The 16,489-nt window shown below is 41.0% G+C and overlaps 1 protein-coding gene across 1 annotated transcript in view; it reads left to right on the top strand.

Moving 5' to 3' along the window:
• Window positions 1-16,489, top strand: part of LOC125324587 (potassium voltage-gated channel subfamily KQT member 1-like) — a 92,750-nt gene that overhangs the window by 13,301 nt on the left and 62,960 nt on the right. The window contains exon 3 of the mRNA XM_048300625.1: window positions 5,351-5,441. Within this exon, the coding sequence (XP_048156582.1) occupies window positions 5,351-5,441 (91 nt within the window). The remainder of the gene's footprint in view (window positions 1-5,350; window positions 5,442-16,489) is intronic.

Genomic DNA, 16,489 nt, shown 5'->3' with positions numbered 1-16,489 from the left:
GATGCAGGAAGGACTTGACCTTTGTTTTCACTACTTATCTGCAACACTTTTGTCATAACTCAGATACCACCTACTCACCAAACTCCACCCGTGGCTTCTTTCCAGGAGCCTGTGGTGAGCACTGAGCATAAACTGCTGCAAGCACACACAGGGGCACCACCAGCAGTGGCTAAACCCTGTCTGTGGGGCTGCTGTGTAAACCAGGGGTCCTGAATAGCACCTCAAGGCTCTCAGCTCCAGCCCTGTCCTGCGTCCCCCTCCAGACACACATATCCAAGGGGAAAGCAGTCCCAGCTTCTTCACACTGAGGTGGTCCATCCGTGAACTGCTGCCTATGTTGGGCGATTATGTACTGTGAGATCACTGCCTGAAACAGAACCCTTTTGGGCTTGTATTTGGTTTTGTATCTACCTTGACATACTCCCGTTATTTTTACCTTCTTAAGTCTATGTGACTCTGGCTGAGAATACCAGAAACCATCCCTTATTTGTCTCAAATTCAATTTCACAGCAATTCAAGGAAAAGATAGGCAGATCTACTTTCATGTTGGTTGTGAGGAGTAGCAGTGAGGTTCCTCCATTCCCTCTCACTTCAGCAGGTTGCTGTGTCCTCATGGAAATTACAGCCTGCCCGCAGCAGGGTTATTAGTGTGTCCCAGGTCTGTTTGGGATTACATAGAAAAAGAAGACTGGATGTGTTAGAAATCTAAAGCACCACCACTGGGGGACGTTTCCAGCATTTCTGGGAGTTGATATCAGAAAAGGAGTTGTTGGTATTGGGAAGGTCTTGGTTCAAAGCACCTTGTGCACCATCTTCTGGGACTCAAAACTGGATGGTAAAGACTGCCAGAGAGCCTGGAGGAAGCCAGCAGAAGAATATCACGTTAAGTGCATTTCTGAGCGGTAGAACTGAGAGCGTGGGTTGGTTTGTTTGCAGTACTGAACAGACAGCTTTTTATTGCACTTACACACACTAGAAAAACCTAATTGTTTCTGTGTTTTGGATTTTCTGTGTCATAGTTAATGCTGTATATGCTGGCTGGACAATTTTTTTTACTTCCCATTATTCATGGAAGGAATAAAATGGAGATAATCCTGTTTAACATCTGACACGTTTGCACAGCTCTTGTACTGGAGGTCTCCTGAGCTGCTCCCTGTGGATGTGTTGCTCCAAGACAAGGCAGCCTACATGCACTCGCTTTAATCTGGCTGGATCCAACCCTGAGGGTCTGAGACACGCTGAGATCTGTGCCCATAGGGCCTTAACATACAATTGTCTGGGTAACTAGAAGCACTTTTAACGTCTATTAACACTTCTTTTTCTCTCCACATAAATTGCCTGGCTGGAAAATAAGTATGGTCTTCTCATCACATAAAAGGGGAAAATCGCTGAGTTGATTTAGGATTTTCAACTAAGGGCACTTAAGGGCTGTGTCTTTCAGCCATGGTGGACTCAAAAAGAGAACTTTTTTGTTTAATGAAACACATCTTTCTCCAGTGACAAACTCCTCACAGGAATGCTACCACCACAATTTGCTGCTGAGCTGTGCAGGAGAACCGGATCTGCAGCACGTGTCTAATTCCATACAAATAATTGCAGCCCTCTTTTCTACATCTATTGTTTCTGTGCCTCTTTGCTGTGATGAGAAATTATTGGGAACACATCTTCGTTATCAGTTCATGGCTTACTGGTTGACTAGGTGAATGAGCTTGCTTTCTTTTTGTTTTGGGGGGTTCTTTTAATGTTTGGGGTCTTTTTTGGTTGGTTGATTGGGGTTTTTTGTGTGCTTTTTTTGTTTTGTTTTGTTCTTTTGTGGTTGTTGCTGTTCTTGATGCCCTCACTCATTAATCTGTGCTTGTCTTGGACTTTGTCCCCACTGCAACTGAATCTGTACTCAGCTCATGTGAGCTGCCCTTGCTATTCATTGGGAAGGAGTGACACTCACTGGCCAGAGGATATAGTGCCATAAATTAAGAGCATGTAAAGGGTCCTTTGAGTGGTTTTAATGTGTGATTTGGAAATGGAAAAAGAGAGATCTGAGTCTCGATACATAAAACCAGGAGAGAAGCAACAATTAGCTTGAAGTTACAAGACCTGCAGGCTGTGTTGGCAGTTTGGGGTGCCTTAGTAAGAAACAGGCACCAATTGTCCTCTCTTTTACATCCTTATGCACCTATAGCTTGGCACTGTGGATGATTTTTTTCTTGATTTTTTGGTAAACCTCTTTCTTTTAGTTGCTTTTTCTGAAGCCTAAAAGGAGATGGGGTTGAAGATGTAGTGATAATATCTACAGGGTATGTAAGAATATTGTTTTTTCTCTTTGCTTCTCTTAGAGTGGAAAAGGTGTAAAGTGCACTGTCATCCTCAGGGTCTTGGTAGAAAATATTTAGAATGTGAATTTCCCCTGGATTTTTATGTATTACTAGTGAGTGCAGTAAAAGAAGACAAAGGTATTTTGAAAGGAGATAATTGAAATGGCAGGGATCTGGAAGCACCTAGGAGTCTGTACTCAGAAGAAGTGACCATCTCTTTGTACATGCATTTTGCCTAGGATTAAATTGTGTAACAATGGCAGGAGTAGAACAACAGTGTCACAGAAAAAGATGAGAACCAACAGACTGACTAGTTTGGAGAAGTGCTTGCTACATCTCTGCTGGAGTTGTTTGGTATGCTGGGGTTTTTGTGTCTTTTCTCCATATACTCATCACTGGGATTGCTAATTGGAAGTAAAAGGTGTCTGGATAAAGAAACTCCCTGGTGGAGCACAGCATCCAACAGAGGGGGGTACTCAGTACTGATCTCATATTAAATGGATAAGAAAAAGAGGTTCTTATGACCCTGCTGACCTTACTTTTACACCTGCATTTTCTTTACATGGAAAGCAGTGCTGTTGTGTTAAGAAAAGGCAGAAGTTCTGCAGTTTCCCAAGCCTAGACCCTTCTAGTGTTGGACACTGGCAATACCCTTATGCTCTGAACCCCTTATCGATTTGTTCTTTTCCATTTGCTAAAGGCTGGCTTGTGTTTCAGTATCTCTCCTTGAGGCTTTGCTCTGATTTCCCTTTTGGAGCATCACTCTCCAGGAATGCAGGGTTCTGTCCCCTCTGCTGGTTTATCTTTGGGCAGTACAGCAGCTCATTGAAGCAATAGATCAGTTTTATTATGCCTTGGACAGGTCTCTGTATCCCCTATAACATAGCACTGTTTTCAGAGGTAAACATTTGGGGATGGGAGTAAAACTGGTGAATAATACATTTGGCAATTCGTGTGTGTTGAAGCAAAAGGAGTAGCAGAATTGAGTAAAGGGTTGTGGAACTCATAAATCATGAGAGTGTGGCTAAGATCTGTCCCAAGCTAAAGGTGCTTTTACCCTTGACTAAGATGTATTATCTGGATCCCTTTTGCCTTTTATTGTGGATCAGGATAGGTCAACATTGAAGAAATGCAAACTTGATTCAGAGACAGTTGCACATGTAGACCTCTAACTACTGGTTAAGAAATCTGCTTATTAGTGGTGGCCCTGATCTTCTCAAATCTCCACTTGTGGTTAAATAGTGTCAGAGCCAGCTGACAGAAAGCAGGACTTTTTTTCTTTCTTTACATCTTCAAATCCAGTTTTAGGCTTGAAGATGTCAGCCGTTGTCTATGTGGCAGCTGAGAAACAACTGTCTCTCCTTGCCTGTGTTAGCACATACTTAATGGTGTATGAATGACCACACCAAACATGCCAGAGAATTGTTTTCAGTGTTTATTATCCCCTGTTCAATGTTTCTGGGGATCCCAAGGCAGTCTAAAACTCTGAGGCACTCTAAAAAGAGAAAAATGAAAGCTGAAGGGCCCCATAGATAGCAGCATTCTCCCATTTTCCCTGGTTCGAGTTGTGGTTTGAATGTTCTGCATAAAGAATATTGGCTCAGCCTACCTTCCATCTGAGACAAACATGTTTTTGGGGTATTCCACATCCAAGCAGTTCTTTCCAAGTGCCAAACCTGTACCTGTGTTTGTCTGTCTGTCTCTCTCTCTCTCTAGATATATATATAGATATGAAGTGCGTTTTTGAGTAAATAAATGCAACAGGCTGCCCAGGGAAGTGGTAGAATCACCATCCTTGGAAGTATTTGAAAAATGTGTAGATGTGGCACTTAGGGTTTCATGGTGGACTTGGAAGTGTTGGGTTGATGTTTTGACTCGATGATCTTTGAGACCTTTTCCAACCTGAATAATTCTGGGATTCTGTGTTGTGTGCTCCTTTATATCTGTGTGCACACATGTACTGCTGAGCCCCCAGCCTTAGGTGGAAAAGTTCCTGGGGTAAGCCCAAAAGCACAGCATGGGCTGTGAGAAGAGAGGGAAAAGCAGGAGTGAGAAAGAACCTCTGAGTACCAATGTGAGAGCAGCAGGAGAAGGGGGACGAGGAGCTCCAGGTTCCAGAGCAGAAATTCCCCGCAGCCCCTGGGGAAGGTTTATCCTGAAGGACTGCAGCTTGTGAAAAGGCCCACTATGGAGCAGAGTGTGAGGATGAGGAGGAGGAGGGAGGAGGCGCAAAGTGTTGTAGTCTGACTGCAACCCCACATTCCCCATCCCTCTTTGCTGCTTGGGCATGTGTGAGGGAGGGAGGGACAGGAGCTGGGAGTTAGGGACAGGAGCTGAGCCTGGGAAAGGGAGGTCAAGGGGACATGTTTTAGTCTTCTTCCCCACACTTTGTGTAGGACTTAAGGTTTGTTCCTGTCGAGTTTTATGAGATTCCTGTACATCTGTTCTGTAGCTTGTCCAGCAACCACTAACCAGGGGCTCTGCCCTCAAGCTTCGTGACCAAACTCCTGGGCTTGTGTCAGGTGTGGACTTGATGAGGTGCCTTTCATCTCTTCTTCTGGAACACTGATAAAAGTTCCCACTGGGGTGAGACTGTGGATAAACTTCAAAGGAGTTCATCTTGTCACTGGTCTCTAGGTTGTACATGAGTTTTTCCCCTTCTTGATAAGCATTTCCACTGATAATTTTCATGTAAAAGCTACCAAAACCCATTGAGTGTAGTTTGTGTCTTCGTTAAGTTGTGCAGCAGTCAGTGAAACATGAAACATTCACAATGACAAGCTTCCCTGAGAAATATACTTGATTATGTGAGATTTTCCTATTGATTTTACTGTGTTCAGCATTCCTGTCATTTTTATTCCATGGTCTGAAAGCTGAATGAAAGCAAAATGATGGTACTCATTTGACTTGGAAGAATTAACTGATTAAACACAAAGTATTTGTGATGAAAAAAGTTATGTGAATGAGAGAGAGAAAAAACTAGATCTAGATTTACAGTTCAACTTGACAAGTCACTAAACACTGTTTTCTTTTTACAGATTTCTCCTGGTGCTGATTTGTTTATTATTCAGTGTGCTGTCTACTATAGAGCATTATTCTGAGTTTGCCATTGGAACCCTTTTCTGGATGGTGAGTGAACTTTTTTTTGGGAAGGACTGATAAGTTTGGCTAAACCTAAATTGCTTTTGGTGACCGAGGGAGGTAAGTGTTAAAAAACCTCATGCAAAGCATGCTACCAGGACATTTAAAGAGTGGCTGCTTTCATTAAAGAAAGGTCACAGTTTAATGGGGATGATTATTTTCTAGATCCTTGAACTAGGAGGCCACTTTTTAGATTATCAGTTTTTATAAACTTGCTTTTCCCAAAGTGCATCTCTTACAGCGGACAACTGGTGTTCATCAGTCTTAGGCCGCTTGGAACAGGATATTCTATAGGAATGACTTTTTAAAATGTCTGTTTTCTATGTCTTATGGTAAAAAGTTGGCCAAGAACGTTGCTTTTCAGAGGTGGGTGATTTCTGTCTGCCTGGTTTGCTGCCATACAGAACAGGAGGGAAGAGCTCCTATCACACTGCTGTCACCAGTGATTTGGGTTTGAAGTTGGTGCTTGCTTGTGGGGAATCAAAAGTACAAATAACTTTCATGAAGATGCTAGACAATGTCCCTCCTCTGTTCCCACCTGCCTCTATTCACCTTTGGAGAGTGAAAAATGGAGATTAAACATCCTTGATAAAACTAGCCTAAATAACCTTCAAACGGTTCCTTGAAATATTTGTATTTTAGCCACTCAAATCCTCTGATCTCAGTGTGTGATGATTTCAGTATTCTTATTGTAGTTTCCTTTTCCTAAGTGGTGGCCTTTAATGTGATAGGATTTGTTTTTCCATCTGGTTTGAAAATAAAAATCAGTTACTTCTTTGTTTTCCTATGGCTTAGGCTACATTAGCATGTGCAGCTTTTGTGTGCAGTTGACTGAACCATCATTAGATCCCAGAGTTATTCCGAGACCTTGATTAAAGTTAATCCTGTAACAAATGTTGCTTGGCCTTTAAGCCACACTCAGTGTCAAACAAAGTGCAGTGTTCTGCCAATCATGTGTGGTCCTCTCCTGTTCCCTGAGACGTGGTGAGCTGTCACTGGGAGCAGTGATCCTGGCTCAGCTGATTGTTTCTGTGCAGATGGAAAGTGCATGCACAGACACATTGTTGGACAAAGAGTAGTGAGATGGAGACGGATGTGTGGCTCTCAGAGTGCTCACATAGCACTGCCAGCTATTTTTAGGTGTTGTTATCATCTAACAAATGAGTCATCCACACTCAATGGAACAATTTCTTGGTCTCCTTGTGTCACAGCCTTACCCTGGAGGATGCCTCTCTGGAGTTTTTCCTCCTGCTTTTTCCTTAGTTTCCTTCCTAGAAATGGCCAGCACAGAGCGTAGCTGTTCTCCTGGCTACTGTAGAGTCACTTGCCTAGAATGCATTTGTCTTAAAACTTGGTCTGGTCTGAAATAAATTCCTTTCAATTACAAAAGACTGGTTTTAGAGCTAATTAAATCAGTTCTTTTTCATAGAGTTGGGAGACTTCTTGTTACCAGGAGCTAAATGGTTGGACTCCTGCTTGGAGCACTTCTTCCCACCATCACCTGAAGGAATTTCCAACTGGGTGTCCCATTTGAGCCAGGAAAGCGTTCACCCCACAGAAGTGTGGAGATCGCTGTTCTCTTTACTCCTGGGAGGATCATGACTCTGATCTACTTCATACCACAGCTGACTGTTCATGGAACCAGAGTTTTCTCCCTCAAAAATATGGAAACCTGTGCCTGTGCATTCTTCCTGAACTCTTGAAAGTGGGAACAGAGGACACTGCCAGTGTAGTGAGAAACAAAACTGGGCCAAGGCATCTACTGGATCAAGTTCAAAATGAAATTGGTTTGTTTGCCTCCTGAGTGAAGGACCCTGTAATTGCATAGCCCTCAGCAGCAAATAAATGCTGGCGTGTGATGCTCATGGTATTTTCCCACTTGTGAAAAAACAACTTTTCATTATATTGAGGTAGATTAGCACTTGGGAAGGATCAGTTTCAAAAATGTCCTGTTGAAAGTTGCCTGACAAGAGGGATAGCATTTCGTACTTGAAGACATTGAAATGTTTTTGTATTTTCTCAGGGAGGGTGAGATGGTGTGCCAAATACAATTTTGGATAATATGGGTCACTGGAGTAGAGATGAGGCATTGGTAACAGATGTAGCTATATATGGTGTCCTGAGACACCAGAGTCTTGTGTTTCAAAGAGGTAATTATGTTAATGTTCTTAAGACATCTGGATGATCTGTGATAATTTCTTGTCAGGTGTGAAACCAATTCAGACAAGCTCTGTGAATATACCAGGTAGAGAATATCAGAGTGTTTTTAGCTTGAATGGAAAAAGGGGACTGAAGAAGCAGTTGCTAGAACTTAGAGTAAAAAAGCCCCAAATGTTTACTTTCCTCCCCCCATTCCCATAGCGTATGCTCTCAAGTCTCTGACAATTTAAGTGAATTCTGGAGGAAAGGAACATGACTTTTAGCCCTGTGTTTCAGTATGAAGGCCAAACTGTTGTCTTTGAGATGACTGAAAACATTGCATAGCCATAGCTCCTGGTACAGGCTGATGCTGTGCCTCCCGTTGGCCATAAACGTTTTCTTCGATGCTCTTGCTTGGGCTCAAAGGAAGCTTCTGTTCTTTGCACTTACAAAGGGAAGATGACATGCAAATCTCCATCTCATCATCACTGTGGTAAAATCAGTTTACTTCCGTGATAGTGGGACTGGTGAAATTGCTTGTCTTGAACTTGAAACATTGGCATTTGAAGGAGGTTTTTGTTCTCATACCACGAAGTATTTTGTGTATTCACTGTCACTCTTAGAAGAGTTTTTCCTAGCTCTGTCTGACATACTCTAATTAAATTTTTTCATATATACAGATTGTATGAGCTCTGTTAATCCCTGATTGGATTTCTTTCCCTCCTCTGACTATTTAGCAAGCCAGCAGCTGAGGGGAGTGACAGTGGCATTGGCACAATGACGCGTATTGGTAAACACCAACAGAATGGGTAATGAAGAACGTAGCTCTTCCTGAATCTTTCATACTTACAGAGAGAAGCCTGGAGGTTCCAACAGTGTTAAAAATGGATCAGAATGACAAAGTACATGTTATTTAACAATGCACAAAGCTTAAATGCATGTACTGTTGATTTTCGTTCAGATTGTGCCGTAGTGTGGTATGAAAATGAATCTGTAGCTTCCCCAGCCTTGTTTGGTATCTGTAGCTGTACCAGTGGAAGATTTCTCACTGGTCTGTCCAGCAGTACTGAGGATCTGGTGCATGAGAAGTTCTTGTACAGTGTGTGGGGAAACATGCACAGTGGAACAAGGCACAGTTGTGAATAAAGTGTTTGGAACACTCAGGACGATCCTGAGTTACAGCTGAGTTTCATCCCCAGTTGCCCCAGCTTTAGGTAACATTTTATCCTCCCATTTTGTATCAAGTTTTAGTTCTCTAATAATACAGTTATAATTTTATCTGTTTCTATGATGATTCTGTTGAAAAAGTATTTTTAAAAGTTGCCAAAGCCTTTTAATTAGGCTTTTCCCTCTACAGCAAGACGCTGTAATGTTTTCTTGATGATCTACAAGTTTGTGTGTCAGTTGTGGTTTGTAAATGGCATCTGGATCTTTCAGGATATGGCATGAAAAAATAAGCTATAAAGTGGGCCAGGTGTACTTCCTCCTTTGAGGATTTATCTGTTTTCATGGTTAGAGGTCATATATTTTTCTACCAGGAGAGGTCACCATGGTAGTTTGTAAAAGACTGATTTTTATTCTTATTTAATTGAAAAAGACCTTGCAACAAGAGAGCTTCTTAGCTTGTGGGATGACTTTCACTAATTGTGCCAGTCTAAAAGCAAGAACAAAATATTATTTTCATCATATACATGATGTTTTTACACACTGTGAGTAACAGCAGAGTAATTAATCAATTTGTATAATGACAATGTTACAGGAGTAAGGGAAAAGTTTTCTCTGATTTAGTATCTTGATGTTAATTACTTTTTAAATTTAAGAATGCCAAGTGTATTCTTGACTTGGAGAAAATAGATTGGTTTTGCTATAAATCCCATTGATTCAACTTTGTTAATTTAGTTTTAATTGTGTGCCATGAAGGAGGTAATGTGGCCATTGCACTGGAATGAAGGAGGGATTGTAGATACTGCTTATCTCAACATGCTTTCCAATTCAGAGCACATAATCCAAATGTGGATCAGCACAGCATTTTCTGGCTAAATGGTAATGGCAAAACTGTGTTTGGCTAAATGGCAAAAGGACAAAATTGATCCTCTGGATTGGACCCAATGCTTGGTTATTTCAGTGTTGTGTCTCTGACAGTCTGTTTTCAATGAAAAAAAAAAAAATAGGAGACTTTTTAAAGAAACTATTCTATATTAAAATAGCTGAAGTGCTTCTGAGTCTCTTCTTTGGCTTTCACCAGGGGTCACCATGTTCTGCTCACATTCTCCTGCAGTTTTCTCAGGCTTGCTGGTTAAGACTTTGAAGGGCACGTGATATCCTACAAGCAGAACCACAAGCAAGGATAGTGCTAGTGTTCCAGCTTCCATCACCTTTCCTGTTTCAGCAGGGCTGGATCCCAGATTCCAGTGGTTTTTCTGGATGAGTTCAGGCCCTGTGGTACCTCTTCCTTTTGGAGACAGGCTTTATGCATCTGCTTTCCTCCGAGGGGTTTCTCTGGTGGAAGAAGCACCACCATCTCTCCCAAACACGTGAACACCTGTAGTTCACAGCACTGTTGCACCAGAGGGTACACAATTCCCTCAAAGACTCTATTTTCAGAGTCCTCACTTGTTGCCTCTATTGTTAGCCCTTACTGCCCTCTTGATTGCTGCAAATTCCCATGTAGTGACTACGTTTAGCATGGATTAACACTTCCATGTTTGCAAATTCTGTTGGAGAAGAGGCTGAGATGTGAAGTTAGAAGTTCCCACACCAGCTGCTGCTTAAGTTTTTCAGGCCAGAGACTCACGTTGTGGCTGTATTTAGGAGACAGGGCTAAAGAGGAGGATCTTGTGGAAGATGTTTTTGGCTGCAGATGGGTCCTTGTTGTTATGTGGCTTTCCCAAAGTCACTGCTCAGTTTGGGGTTTATATGATTTTTTCTGCATCACATGCCATGAACACGCACATCCTCCTGCTCTAAATATAGGCAAGGCTGTCCAAAGTACTCAAACTTCAGAGTGCCAAGTGATAATTGGCTTACTTAAGCCAGCTAAGGCATGTCACTATTTAACTGCTCTGGTTCTGAACTGGACATCAGTGTGGCTTTTCTCTTTGGAATAACACCATTTTCAAAGTGAGGGTTTTGAAAGGAGACCACACGTCTGCAGTGGAGGAGCTCTCTTGTTGCTTTTTGTTTGTCTCTACTTTTGCCCCATCTCCCATCTAAGCTGTGTAGTCAGGTCATCAAGTTCTGGGTCACCTCCAAACTGTAGCAGAGGAGAAACAAGGTTGCAAAAAGCTTAATTGAGTGGTCTCTGTGATTTATGGTGAAGTGAGTGTATTCTAATATGCTTGAGGGCATTTTCTCCATGCTGTCAAAGCAGTCAGGGTTAGAAAGTTGAAAAGGAGGAATTTTTATCTATTTCCTGCCTTTGTGCCAGTTTGTAATTCTAAATCTGGTCTTTGCCATATAGCATGAACACTTTGGGCCTTCCCCAGCTCTGTTTGATAAAGTGATTGCACTTTGGTAGTGCAATACATGAAATTCACAGGCAGTCTTCCTGGTGGCCTCATCACATCATTTCTTACAGCTGATAATGGATTTCTTACAGGGTATCCCATAATAATTCGTGGCATTTCGTGATATTTGGGCAGTGTGTATTTCCTGGGTGACTGCAGGTGTTTGTGAGGTGTCCAGTCCCATAAAGACACTGACAGGCAAACTGCCTCAGGAGAAAATACATCAATTCCTCTATACTATGGGAGACCCAGACTCCACAAGTGCAGAATACACATGAATAAAAAGAACCTTATGGCTCATAAGCATTTGCTGTATTCTTTTACTCTTGTAAACTTCTGAGAGAGAAAGCAAGGAGGAGAATCCCTGTTTCTTTCTGAGCTTCTTGTTGGTCTGTGGGAAGATGAAAAAATAGATCAGGAATAATATATTATTACAATACAAAGCACTATTAAAATAGAGATGGAATATTGTTTCATACATTAAACATATTAGGAAAAAAGTTGAGTCCATGAGTCTTTCAACACATTCCATAAGCTCAAGTTGTCTGCTGAATGATCTTGCTGAGTTGCCATTGTTTATCTGGAATCAAATGCAACTCTCAAGCTTCTCAATGTGAATTATAATTCAATTATTCTTGTGGGTTAAATTACCTTGTGCCTGATGCACCACAGAACATAATGAATGATTTCTGTGTGCTTTGCAGATGTCTGAAATAGAAATCTGTGTGCAGTAAGTAAGGCTGAGACTAATTAACGAAGGGCCAACTTGTAATTCCCTTAGTCAGCTTTGACTCACTGGGGCTCTGTGGAGTTCTCTGTGCAAAGGGGTTTCAGAATGTGGCCAAGAGACTTGAGAAAGTCTCTTGGCAGTGAGGGGAAGGTGGAGAGAGACATGCAGATTTTTTTCAGTTCCTCTCCTCAAAATATTGATACCCTCTCAAATCAAAAGGTTAAGAAACATAGAAATAATTATTTAAAATTCTAAAGTGCATATTCATGTTGGATAGATTCCACCCCAGGAGCAAAGCTAAACCCTTCCCCTCCTACCAGAGGTGGTCCCTTCAGGGACATGCTGGGGGGAGCTGGAAGGCTTCTGTGGATCTATAGGGAAGTTAAGAATTCCAGGCACTAACCTACTGAATCTCCTTCATTCTCTATTTGATTATATTTGCCTTAGTGGTATTTTTTCAGAATTAAGCAATTGAGAAAAAGAGTCCTGCTCAAAAATAGTTGGGGCTGTAGTTGATTTTCTTTGGAGAAAAGTTGTTACCTGCTTAAATAGGATTAAAAAATAACTCTTCCTCTGTGAGTCACCCAGCTCACTTGAATGTGGCTGTTACAGAGGGAGCACCATGTGCTTCCCTCATGAGTGTACAGCTTCATTCCATGCAGGAAACAGCAAATAGCAATAAAATGAAAGACAGGCATGCTCCTGGTAGGAAGTCAGCAAATTCATCATATTTATCAGGTGTGCATGGAAATGTTTTATTTTTAATTTTTTTAGGAAATGTTAAATCCATTTGTATCCAAACAACTGGCTTCTAAAGTTTGAGTGCATTGGTTTCACCTAAAAGTTGTAAGTGTGAGTAAGCTAATGGTACTATAGGACACTTAGCAGCATTTGGCATTTTTCTTCTCTGTGTTGGGTATTCTATTTTCACATAGGATGTCTGTCATCTCTGTAAGAGCCATCATGATGGTAGAAAATAAATATTTTCAGTATCAGTAGGTTTTCGTAGCATTTGAGTAGCTATTAAACTAAACAGGTCACTAAATGGACATTTTCAACTGTAAGGACTGGAAAACCTTGAAGACAGGTTATCAGATTAAATCTGGGGCATAAGTACACGTGTGCAAACATTTGGACTATTAAACCTTTATGCCTCTTTCTGAGGCTTCATTGTCTGGAGCTGCCATTCCTTGATTGAATCTCCGTGAGCACACACTATTCATTTAGCCATCCCACTTCCTCCTTTTACCCCAGCACCTAAATATTCCAATAAAAAAAGTGAAGAGAGCCTTGTGTGTGCTCTCCACCTAAAACACAGCTGCAGCTGAGAAAATACCCTTCTTTTTCATGTGTGCACTTTAATCACTCCAGCGAACTTCCCTCTCCTGCTTCTCCAATGCAGTTATCCATAACCAAACTGGGATAGATTATAAATTCCAGGTTATATATTTAATTTACACACACACACACACACACACACATACCTGTGTAAAAGTGTTGGGTTTCTATGTTAATGTGAGCATTTTTTTATTTGGTCGTCAGTGACATTCTTGGACAGAAAGCTGATGGCTTTTCCACAAGGGTTTTTTATTTGACTGATTGAATTAGATACGGGTGGAAGCTATTTGTATACATATTTCCCTTTAAGCTTATTTTTGCATTTTTTTCATTAAATTAATAAAATGAAATTATACTAATAACAGCATGAACATGACTATGTATTATTTTATTATTAATTTGAGGTGGGGAGGGAAGACTTATGCAGTGGCTAGACTTCAGAAAACTAAAAATACTTCAAAGATGAAATTAATTTAAGGGCAAGGACTATTATAGGTGTGCTTTGGGTCTTTTTCCCAGACAAGAGGGAGAAACACAGAATAATGGAATGCTGCTACTGACTTTAGCAGAGGCGTTAGATAGCACATACTCAGTTTAAAATCTGTAATTAAATTCTTTTGTTGGTATTCCTGTGGCAATTTGAGTTGCCATGATCGAAACAGGAAGAGACTGTGACAATGTGAGTGTGAAGAATCAAGTCTGATAATGGCTCTTATTTTTATGAAGTAGTGGTTTGTTCCCACTCGTTATTTTTGATTTCAGTTTCATTAGAAGAGTTCATCCCTGGCTTTCTGTTGATGCAAAACTGCTTTCCAGGTTTCCAGGATCTGCTCAGAATCCTTCATCATGCATTTCTTCCTTGACCACTTCCAGGAGAAGTGGAAAAATACTGCTGGGAGCCTAAATCAAAAGGGTCTGTGGGTTCCTTGTAAGTGTAATCCCATTTTGAAAGCAAGAGTTCTGGAAAATTGCAGAAAGATGGAGAAAGATCTCAAACTGACACACAGATGGATGTGAATTTAGTTTGCAGATTGTTTTTGCTGATTTTGTTCTGGTTCATATTTTGTCCACAAGTTCTCACCATCATTTGTTACCATTTCAGTGAGAATTAGTACTTTTTCCTGACTTTCCAGAAAATTGCTGGGTTGTTGTTTTTTCCCTTCACCAGAAGGTAAATGAGAGGCAATAAATTTAAGGCTCTGAAAAGTGTTTATGTGTAGAAGAGGAAAAGGAGGGAGGTTAGGGCTGTTTTTTGAAGGTGAATTTAGTGAGGTGAAGCTTGAACAGCCTTGGCAGCTCTGGAAATGGATGTCTCCTATCTTGCATTAGGAGTACACACAACAAGAGTGTAAATGTCATAGTCTTCCTTGGTTTTTTGAGGGACCACCTGCAGTGCTGTGCTGTTCGTCCAGTTTCCATGCTTTTTTGGTCTTTGGCCTTTTTGAGGCTGCCAACAAATGTGTTAATGGCTGTGGTTTTTGGTAATGTGGACACCTGTCCAGGACAAAATGAACTGTGATTAGTAATTAATGTCAAATTTGTTGAAGATGGAAGTTCCTGCTTTTCCTCCTTCATGTCAACAATTTATTTTTCCTTTCCATGGACTGTGCAACCTTATTGACTTCATCAGGGTTTTCTGGACATAACCAAGAGGGCTTCTGAGAATAAGATATCCTCAGGCCAGATGTAGTTTTAATTTCAGCTTTTAAAAGTGCCCTCAGAGGATAATCAAGGAAAATCTAAGAAGTTTTTGCTTCCTTGGCACTTCTCTACTTGTCTCCTTTCTACACAACTTTTCACCTAAGTGACCCAGTGTTTGTAATATGCAGGTCCATGAAAATGATTCTTCCACTGCCATAAACAGTGGTCTGCTTCCCTTGGTGGAAATAAGCGATTCCTAAGAAGAAAAACAAAATGCTACTAACAGGAACCTGCTAAAAATCTAGACAATTTAATAAGTGAGAGACTATTTTGCAAGATTCCAGAAATGCAAGAATTGTTTTGTTTGGAGATTGTTTTTGGGCTTTGATTTGACTATTATACTTGAATAATATTTCTGTTTAGATTGCAAACAGAATGCAAACTTAGAATTAGTTGTGGGTGTTCTAGATAATACATACACTAAAAAATGAAACTTGGGGAGTTAATTTGCTGTGTATTTTCTTGTGCTTCTGCCTTGAAAATGGCTGTAAGATTTCTTAGTTTTGTACTAATCCTTGGTTTTAGTCAGGCTGAAAGTACCATGCAAAAAAAGAGGAAGACTGTGCATATTTTCTTGGTTCTCATCCCAGGCAATCAAGGAGGCAGAAGTGAATACAGAATTGTTAACCTAACTTTGTTAAAGATCAAAATTGACATGAATTTTTGTGTATTAGTGTAGAGTTTTTTCTTTTTTTCAGCTTTGAAATATTTTGGTCTCTCTTAAGCCATTCAGAATGTCAGTTTTAAAATCCAGTTGGTATGTCATTCAGTGAAAATTGTGATTTAAGCATGTTTTGCTTTTTGGGTGCTTTAGAATTCCCCAGGTGCAGATTGCAAGCACGTTGAAATTAAAATTCAAACATTTTCCAGAGCTGTAACTCATGTAGCATGTGTTTGGTGACTCTGAATTACTGGATATGGTTTGGGTTGGAGCAAAGCCTAGAAGCCGTGCTTGGGTTGTGCTACTACACTGCAACAGAGAGGAAAACAAGGAAGGGAGGAACAAAGATCTCACTGAATGCCCACCTTGTGATCTTTACTCATCTGTTTTCTTGAGAAGTATTTCAAAGTACGCATATCCTTGGTCATGCACCAGTGCTTCACAATGCAGAGCTGTAAAGGGGTGCAATATTAAAATACTGATAATTCATTTATTTACATGCTGGATATACAGCTCACCGCAGTCACCAATCCTTATGGGTGATTTTGTCTTCCCAGATATCAACTGGGAATGTCATTCAGAGGACTCATACAGGAATGTCATAAAGCAGGTTTCTGAGCATGTTGAAGATAACTTCTTGGTGTAGGTGGTTGAGTAGGAAAGGTACCCTCCTAGATTTGTTCTTTGAGAGGGACTTGTGGGCAAAGTGGTGGGTGGTGGTTGTGTCTTGGTCACCGTGACCTTGAAGGAGCTGAGTTTCAAAAGTTGGTGATAGAAGAGAAACTGTCAGCAAAAGTTTGATCCTGGATGTGTGGAGAGCAGTAGGGGCTGGTTTGTAAAGTCTCTTGGGAATCTGCTTTTGGAGGTATTGGGGACTCTGAATGCTGGCCACCTTCTCAGAGCCTTCTCCTAAGAGCACAGGAGCAGGCAATTCCAAAGGGTTGGAAGTCAAGCAAAGCAG

The sequence above is a fragment of the Corvus hawaiiensis genome, chromosome 4 (assembly GCF_020740725.1).
Source record: "Corvus hawaiiensis isolate bCorHaw1 chromosome 4, bCorHaw1.pri.cur, whole genome shotgun sequence".
Taxonomy (NCBI): Eukaryota; Metazoa; Chordata; class Aves; order Passeriformes; family Corvidae; genus Corvus; species Corvus hawaiiensis.
This window is presented reverse-complemented; position numbering and strand designations above follow the sequence as displayed.